This window comes from Tupaia chinensis, unplaced genomic scaffold (assembly GCF_000334495.1).
Source record: "Tupaia chinensis unplaced genomic scaffold, TupChi_1.0 Scaffold144255_1, whole genome shotgun sequence".
In the NCBI taxonomy this organism is placed as follows: domain Eukaryota; kingdom Metazoa; phylum Chordata; class Mammalia; order Scandentia; family Tupaiidae; genus Tupaia; species Tupaia belangeri.
This window is the reverse complement of record NW_006204113.1, coordinates 175,879-184,510: the sequence shown is the minus strand read 5'-3', so window position 1 is coordinate 184,510 and position 8,632 is coordinate 175,879. Positions and strand designations below refer to the sequence as shown.

At 58.3% G+C, this 8,632-nt stretch overlaps 1 protein-coding gene across 4 annotated transcripts in view; it reads right to left on the bottom strand.

Moving 5' to 3' along the window:
• Positions 1–222: 222 nt before the first annotated feature.
• Positions 223–8,632, bottom strand: part of SFXN3 (sideroflexin 3) — a 9,507-nt gene continuing 1,097 nt past the window's right edge. The window contains exons 1-11 of one of the 4 annotated variants that reach the window (XM_006166316.3): positions 8,461–8,555; positions 6,489–6,652; positions 5,665–5,835; positions 5,239–5,337; positions 4,810–4,885; positions 4,591–4,676; positions 4,242–4,369; positions 3,998–4,047; positions 2,306–2,355; positions 1,795–1,842; positions 223–1,566 (exon numbers count right to left, since the gene is read on the bottom strand). In XM_006166316.3, coding sequence (XP_006166378.1) covers positions 1,470–1,566; positions 1,795–1,842; positions 2,306–2,355; positions 3,998–4,047; positions 4,242–4,369; positions 4,591–4,676; positions 4,810–4,885; positions 5,239–5,337; positions 5,665–5,835; positions 6,489–6,649 — 966 coding nt within the window. In that variant the 5' untranslated portion in view covers positions 6,650–6,652; positions 8,461–8,555 and the 3' untranslated portion in view covers positions 223–1,469. Of the gene's footprint in view, positions 1,567–1,794; positions 1,843–2,305; positions 2,356–3,997; positions 4,048–4,241; positions 4,370–4,590; positions 4,677–4,809; positions 4,886–5,238; positions 5,338–5,664; positions 5,836–6,488; positions 6,653–8,334; positions 8,556–8,632 lie in introns of those variants that run through there. The other 3 variants (XM_006166314.3, XM_006166313.3, XM_006166315.3) reach the window with 3 other exon arrangements.

The window sequence follows — 8,632 nt, the reverse complement described above, 5'->3', positions numbered from 1 at the left end:
CCCCCCCCCCCCCCCCCCACACACACACGCAAGCACACCCTAGTATTCAAGGTACTAAAGAAAGGACTGATTTTCTAATCTCAGAGCACCCCCTGCTGGGGGATGACGCTCCCTGCAGAAGGGGAGGGAAGACTAAGACCTGGACTTCCTGGGAGAGAAGAGACTGCTTCAGGCAGGAGACGTCTCCTGGGCACTCGGGACACGGAATCAGTGAAGACCCAGAAGCAGACAGGTTTGCGGTTTATTGACGGACAACGGCAACACAGCTGCTACCACTGGGGCAGCTGACTGGGGGGACAGGAAGTGACCTCATAGGAGCCCCCCAGGCCCTTCCGTCTATCCACACTTCAGCCAGGGGTCAAGGGAGCTGGAGTGGAGATCTAACTGTACGATCTGCCCGTTTTCACCCCACCTTCTAGCTCAACCAGCCACTGAACCGTGGGCCCTTTTTCTTTTTGCAGGGTTGGTGGAGGTAGGAGCATGGCCAAGCCTCAAGAAAGAAGAGCTCAGGGAGGGTTTGGCTGAATGTCTGAGGCCTGTCCTAGGGCTGCATATACTCAGGGCCCAGCTGCCCTCGAGGGTGTCCTAGTTACTCCCACTCGGACACTGTGGAGTGTAAGCACCGTGCCCGCACTGTGTCCCTTCGAGAGGGAGTGGTGGGAGCTCTCAAGGGGAATGTTGGCTGGCTTTCGGATTGTAGGAGGTGGGATTGTGGCGTCCAGACTGGAGGTCATAGAGTCAGAGCAGTCCAGGAGCTCCCAAGGTGGTGCCTACAAGCCCCATGTTGTGGGGTGGGGACAGGGGAGGCAGCAGGGCAGGACAGGGTATGACACTCCTTCGTGCCGGCAGAGGGGAGGAGAGGCAGAGCTGTTCCAGGGTGAGGGAAGGCACTGAGGGGCACAAGCCCCAGACCCCACTGCCGCCCCATCCCAGCATGTCTTCCTCCTCCCTCCACTAGCCGGGCTGCTGGTCAGCTCTGGGAGCTGGGGACCAGAAACCAGTGTGGCCGGCTAGTGCCCCTCAGCCTCTGTCCTGAGACCCTGCGGCTCCTCCTGTCTCCAGAAGCGGTGAGGTGCTATCAGAAATGACTCCACCACAGGGACAGTTTAGGGAAGGAAGTCCCACCTGTAACCTGGCTGGCCAGCAGGTGGGCAGGAGGCTGAGAAGGAAGCCAGAAAGCAGACTATCCCAGGAGCAGACGTCCAAACACATACATGTCTCATGTATGTATATATGTACTTAGACACAGAAGCAGAGGAGGAAGGGGCTATGTGACCCTGCTGTTTGAAACCAGAGAGGAGAGAGAAAGGCTTCTGGGCCACCTCCCCTGGCCTGACGGATTGCTGGTCTCAATGGCTGCCCCCCCACCCAGGCCCAGTACCAGGCAGATGGCCGAGTGGCAGGGACGGCAAGGCATCACTAAAGCAGCAGCCCAGAGAGGTGAGGGAGGGGATGGAGGCTGGCTCCCCTCAAAGCCCCTTGTTGTAGTAAACCACTTCGGTGCTGGGGTTCCGCTCTCGGATCTCAGCTCTCAGCTCGGGCTCCAGCCTGCTCACATGGATGGAGCTGCAACAGAACAGCGCAGGCTGACCCTCAGGTCCACGCACCCCCCTCCTCTGCCCAGGCTGTTAAGGTCCTCCCCTTCTGTTGCCACAGGGCTGGCTCACTGTCACTCCCACCCCAGCCCCCAGACCAGTGAGTGCGTGCTAGGCCTTCTCCCAAACACTGAAAGGCCCTGGGGTCGGCTGGTCCAGAGACACCCAGAGCCAAGCCAGGCCCGGAGACAGCACTTACCTCCTCTGGGGGAACAGGGCGCAGCACAGGGGGGTGGCAAACACCAGGCTGGGAAGAAGAGCGTTGGAAGGGTCCGTGAAGCTGCGGCCTAGGGGTGTTCCCTTCCTGTACCCTACTCCAACCCACCCCACCTGTGGAGACTGACTGAAGCCCAAAGGGCATTTTGACAACATTAAACCCAACCCGAACGTTACGTTTTGACCAAGCAGAGCCTCTGAGTAGTAAACCAAAGCCCCATGGCCAGAACGTGGCAGAATCAGGAGTGAAGTGGGCATGAAACTCCTGCGTGGACCAAAGGTTTATGTGGTTCCCCTTGGAGATGAAGACCACCACCCTCGCTGCTGAACTCTTGGCCGTTAAGGACAGCGACCCTCCCTAACAAACGCGGTATGCCCACACGTGTCCAAGACACACAGCAGCCGCACGTCTGGGCAGAAGGGCAGTAAATGTGCATGTATGCCCACCAGGGGGAGCACGCTCCCACACCCTCGCTGGCTCCTCGCACACTTACCAGAAGCCCACCAGTCCCACCTGCAGAGGTGCCCCCAGCCAGGGGCGGCGCTGTGGGGAGACAGATGGGCAGTGGGATGGATTGTGTCCCCAGCCTCCCCGCCCTGCCCATCGTACCCACTGTGGCTCTATCCCATCAGCCCGGCCTTTGATCCCCTGACATGACAGGGCTGGGCCCCAGATTGCCACCTTCCACTGGTGTTTGCTGACCGCCTTCCCAGCAGCCCATCACCCAGCCTTGCCCTCCAGAACTGGCTCTCTGGCCCCCTTTCTCTTCCCACACTAAGAGCCGCTTTCTTTGGGAGCCTCTTCTGAACCTCCACTAACCGTCTCCCACCCCAGTGGCATAAACTTGTCCCTTTCCGGACACATCTGCCCTGCACACGCTTCTCCGCTCACTCCAGGCACAGGGGCCAAACGTGCAAGTCTGTTCCTGCCTCAGGGCTCTGGACTGGCCATTGTCTCCCTGAAACACTCTTCTCTCTGCCTGGCTACGTCCTTCTTGATCGTTTGGAGTTTTGTTTTTGTTTTTATATCAAGTGTGTGCACTTGCTGGAGAGAGACAGAAACAGAGAGGGAAAGTAAGAAATCGCCCTTCCCCCCGGGGGGTGGTGGTGGTGGCCATACTTCAATCCCTTCTCTATCCTCCCCCTTGGGAGTTTGGACACGCACACACACGGGCCAGCATGTTTTTCAAGCTGCTGGGTCCAGGACTCAAACCACGCAGTCAGTCACATGGTATCCAACTGCCTTAACCTCCACACCCCCTGCTGGCCCGAGACCCCTTTTCCGATCACCCTGTCTGAACAGCTCTCTCTCACTAGTCTCAATTACACCGCCCATTGGTTTCCTACAAGGTATGTATCATAACTTGTGTCGTATTTATTGGTGTCTGCACCGGAACGTGAAGACAGGCACCGCGACCGTCTAGTTCATGTTGTTTCCACAGCCCTAAAACCTGCCCAGTGCATAGTTGGTGCTCATATTTCTTTTTTATCTTTCTTTTTTTTTTTTTTGCTATAGGGCGCGTGCACTCGCCAGACAGACAGAGAGAGACATAGAGACAGAAAGCAAGAAATCACCCCCCAGGGGGGATGGTCACACCACAATCCCTTCTCCTCCATTCTCCTCTTGGGATCTTGGGGCACACACACACACGCACCCAGCGTGGGTTTTAAGCCACCGGGTCCAGGACTCGAACCACAGTCGACTACGTGAGAGTCCAATGGAGTCCAATGACATAGCCATTACGCTAACTGCTGGTCCCATGCTCAATCAATATTTCTGAGTAAGTGATTTGATGAATAAACCAGAGCTTGTATTTCAGTACCTTGATTCCCTTGTCCTGCCCATATATGCTCGTGTGCACACATGTGTGTGTGTGTGTGTGTGTGTGTGTGGCTGTCAGGGGCTGCAGTGTGAGTACAAGTGCGACTGTCACAGTCCATCCTGTGGGTGTCAGAGGCCTCCAGGGTGATCCCTCCAGGACAGAAACCACTGCCCCCCACCAGTCCCCTCCTGCTTCCTCCGAGCTCCTTCACCACTGGGAGCCCAGCTGTTGCTGAGTAACTGAAAGGGGGCAGGGGAAGGAGAAAGGGTGGCACGTCTTAGATCTAGGCCAGGCTGGGGCTGGGGACTGGCCACTTCTCCTGGCCGCCACCACTTCAGGATGGGAGAGGTGAGAGCTGCCTACCTTCAGGAAGTCTTTCTTCTCCAGACGGTCCATGATCAGGGGGGGAATGGCTGAGGGCAGAGCAGGGCAGGGAGGAGGGAGTTAGTGGAGTCAAAGTTGGGAACCCTAAGGAATAGAGGACCCCCCTCTGTACTCCCCCTCCTCACCAAAGTCTTACTGCCCTTAGAGTCCTCGAAAACTCCCAAGAACCGTCACCCCCATCAGACCCTCACGTGCCCCCCACCCCACAGCCACCCGGCCTCACCCATGGCAGGGATTGCCATGCAGATTCTCGATATCACCACCTGGAAGATGCCCTGCTTGGCTGCGGTCACCGAGTAGCCAAGCCTCTGGCCCGCCTCGTCAGTCACTGGGATGCCCACCTGCAGCTCCCTAGGGAAGGCTGGTGGTTAGGGTCTGATCACAGGCCCCAATCCCACCTGCAATGCCCCAGTGCACAGCCTAGACTCAGCGTGGCTCTCCCAGCCCAGATCCCAGGGTCAGGCTGAGACAGGCCCGTGTCTGGGGAGAGGAGCAGCCCCACTGTGGGGTCTGCGTGGTGGACAGCGTGGGGCAGGCACCCCAGGGCAGGCACCAGGATCGGGGCCACTCACCTCTGTCTCATCAGGGGGATGTTGATGCAGTTGGCAGCAGCCACAGCTGCAAAGGGCACGAACCTGCCCACGAGTGGGGGCAGGTGCTGGAGAAGGAAGGGTGCTGTTGAGAGGCCCGGGGGCCACAGGGTGGGGAGGGACTCTGGGGAGAGAGACGCCAGCCTGTAGGCAGGGCTGGAGGGGTGGTGAGTAGGGAGCTAGTGGAGTGGGGGGCTTTACCTTGGTGAGGGATTTGAGTCCCAAGGCTGTGGCCACTGCCCCGGTGGTGGCACTCACGTAGGCTGTCCCTAGCTGCCTGTGGATGGAAGAGCCAGGTCACAGGGAGGGGCGAGGAGTCCAGCATGGGCTCTTCCCTTTAGGGACCTGTCAAATACTCAGTCCTGGGCCTGAGGACGGCGACCTCACGCAGACACCTCCCCCCAGCTCCAGGGCACACTTGTCTGGAAGCCCCAGTCTCTCCCTTCGAAGAGAAGTGGGCCCCCTAAAACATGCACAGTAAGACCTCATGCCCTCATTAGGGAATGCAGGTAGGCTGGCGAGCTGAACCACTGGGTGCACGGTCACCAGGAACAGGAGTGAAAGGAGGGTCACGGGGCTGGGAGGAGAGGGCCCCAGAGCACCGCAGCTCTTCTGGGGACTAGCTCTCACCCCACGGTGATGGGAGCGTCGCCACTGCGGTTGGAGTAGTTAACGACAGCATTGAAGGACTGATTCACCCACTGCCAGAACACCACGGTCGGGGTCTTCCTGAGGGAACAAAGACATTTACTTGTGCACCCCTATAGTGTCCTTCATCCTCGGGCCCCTATAATGAAACCCCAAAGGTTATTCCCAAGCCCTAGGAGGAACCCAGGCGATGGCTCTAGGTCAGCCCCTGCCTGCACCCACACCCATACACAGTCTCTGGGGCAGGAGGATCCCGAGGCTGGGTTCTGAGAGATGGAAGAGATGCTAACACTAGCTCTCACCCCACCCCCCACTATTCTCCGCCCCGATTGTCCTAGGAGCAAGAACTGGTCACCAAGCCATGTGTTAGCTCAGAGCACTCGTGGCGGGCCATGGGCCGAGACCTGCCTGTAGAAGGTGAGCATGCAGCCGGTGATGGTCATGTTCATGGGCACCTGGGCGGACATGCGGCCGATCAGGACCACCTTCTCCCCCGTGTCCGGGTGGAACGCAGAGTCATACACATACTTGGCCCTCCACAGCTGGTCCTCCGTCAGCCCTGGGGTCACCACGCCTGCCCTGCAGAAGTTGGCAAGGAGCAGACAGGCTATTCACGGGGGAGTAGCTCCTGTCCTGGCCCCTGCCTGCCCAGCTCAGAGGAATCTGGGCAGAAGGCCAGGCAGTAGCCCCAATCTCAGATCAAGGAGCTCCTTGTCTCTGGGGGATGGAGGGCCAAAACTTCCCGGGAGCAGAGGATCCCATTTTTCTTTCCTTTCTAGCCACACACAGGATCGTCCTCTGTCTCTGCCAAATGTTGGGTTATAAGTGATGATGGTTTCCAGTGGGACATGCAAGTGCCCCCCACCCTGGGGAGAAGGGGGGATGCCCTCCTACTGCCTGAGGGCTCTACTTAGAGCCCCTCAGTCCTTGCAGAGGGTGGCCCAGGAGGGACTGGCCCTGAGGAGGGTTTGTGAGGCACAAAGCAGTCTCTCACTGTCACATCCTCAACCCAAATGCCCCGAAATCCTTGGGGTTAAAGCTCAGGGCCATGGTTGTCTGTGAGGCCAGGACCCACAGGGTGGGGGTGGGCAGGACTGCCAGCAGACAGGACGGAGAGTGCAGGGGAGGAGGAGCGGGCCCAGCCACTCTCACCCTGCAGGAGGCAGGTACAGACCATGCTATATCACTGCAGGGGACGAGACCTGGGGTCCAGGGTCAGATGCGAGGGTCACCTGTAGTTCTGCACGATGCTCCGTGAAGCTTCTAGCTGCGCCCCAGACAGCAGCAGATTTCGGGGGTCAGTAACAGTGAAGAAGTGCCGGGCTCTGCCCAGGAAAGTGCTTTGGTCCCAGCGAGGTTCCTGGATGTTGATGTCTAAGGGCAATGCACCCATTTTCTGCAGGGCAGGGGCAAGAGTCAGAGGACTCCAAGGGGGGTGGGCATTTAAGAGTGCCATTTGAGGGGCCAGCAAGTGGCACAGTGGTTGACGTGCTGGACTCCCACATGGCTGACAGTAGTTCGAGCTCCGGACCTGGCAGCTTGCTTTCTCACTCCCCCCACCTCTAATCAAATTAAAAATGATAATAATAACAAATAGGGACCAGCAGTTAGCGTAATGGCTATGTCGCTGGACTCCCATGTAGTCGACCATGGTTCGCGTCCCGGACCCGGTGGCTTAAAACTCATGCCGGGTGCGTGTGCATGCGTGCCCAAGATCCTGAAAGGACAATGGAGGAGAAGAGACTGCAGCATGGCCATCCCCCTGGGGGGTGATTTCTTGCTTTCTGTCTCCCTGTCTCTCTCTGTCTGTCTGGTGAGCGCACGCGCCCTATAGCAAAAACCTCTAAAAAAAATAATAATAACAAATAAAATAAAATGTTTAGGAAACAAAAGATATCCATCTGAGGGAAATTTGGGGGATCCTGAACCCACCTGTCCCTGAGCCTGTCACCAGCCCCTGCAAGAACTTGGGTGGATCCAGGCAGTGTTGTAGTGCCATGAGACTGGACCCGGATCCTGGGTGCGCATCCCAGAACCTCCCTGCACAGGCCAGGAGCAAGCATGCCTGTGACCTAGGGTGACCGAGAATGCCTGAAGCCCTGTGGGGTGCCAGTCTCCCATGGAAGAAATAAGTAAATAAACTACAGAAGGAAGAAAAAAAGAGCTCAAGGTGACTCAGGTAGGCAAGCAAGGGTGAGGGGAGGAGCTGTTTCCCAGCCATGTCTGGCCAAGGGAGCTGCGGCCAATCAGGAGAGGGAGGGAAGACCAGAACCAGGAAAGCAGGTGTCTCTGTGCTCTGCCGGTGCGGATTCTCACGAGTGAGGACGCACGTGTGTGGCTGACGCATGAGCGCTAGCTCCCCGCGGCTGCGCACTGCTCCAGGGACACAACACGCACCCTCTGCGTTACACATCCACACGCCTGTCAGTTTCAGGTGCGGCTGCCCTAAGACCTAGACACAAACCCCCAAGGCTGTTAAGACATTCCCACACTCCAGTTCCGGATTGGAGGAGAGCAGACTCAGAGCCACCCCAGGACTTATCTGTTCCAGATCTCGATCGGGGGATTCTGATGTCAGCCGTGAGTGTGTGTGTGTGTGTGTGTGTGTGGCACATGCTCAGGCCTCTTCTCCAAATGCATTTTCTTACGTCCACGCTGAATGACCACACTCTCCCTGTGCCCTGGCTGGGCAGGGCTGGCACAGACACCCATCCACCTCTCTCTGAGCCACCGGCCTACAGAACAGGGCAGGATCCAGTGGACACACCCTGCAGGGTGCAACGCAGACAGCTCCAGCAGCCATCTGGCTGCATTGGGCAAAATCCTGCAGAATGACTAATCCTCTCCAGCCCACACTTCCTCCTTCATGGGCAGGAACACCCTCTTCTCTCTCTCACACTCACATACCCACACACAAAGGCACCGCCATGCGCCACTACCTAGACATACAAACGCGGTGCACACACCCTGTAGACACTGGCCCACAAAAGACCGTTACACACACACTACCCACATCCATGGGCTGCAGACTTGAATTTGTGATCATACAGAGCCCCACCCTGACGTCCCCCCACTGACCCCGCGCCAACCTCCAGACAGCCAGAGAGCCGGACAGACTGAATCCGACAGGACAGAGCGCGCCTTTCCACGCAGGCCTTCACCAGCTCGGGACTGCCGAGCCGGCTCGGGGCAGCGAGCACTCACGATTTCCGCGGTTCCACCTCGGCGGCTCTCAGACCTGCCTTCCAGCCCTCCCAACCATCACGCGGGACGTCACGCGTGACGCCAACTAGCCGGGGGGCGGGGGCTTTCTAGGCGCTTCTGCCGGTAGGGCCCGGATTGGCAGAACCTGGGGGCGGGGGTGGCGTTTGGGAAG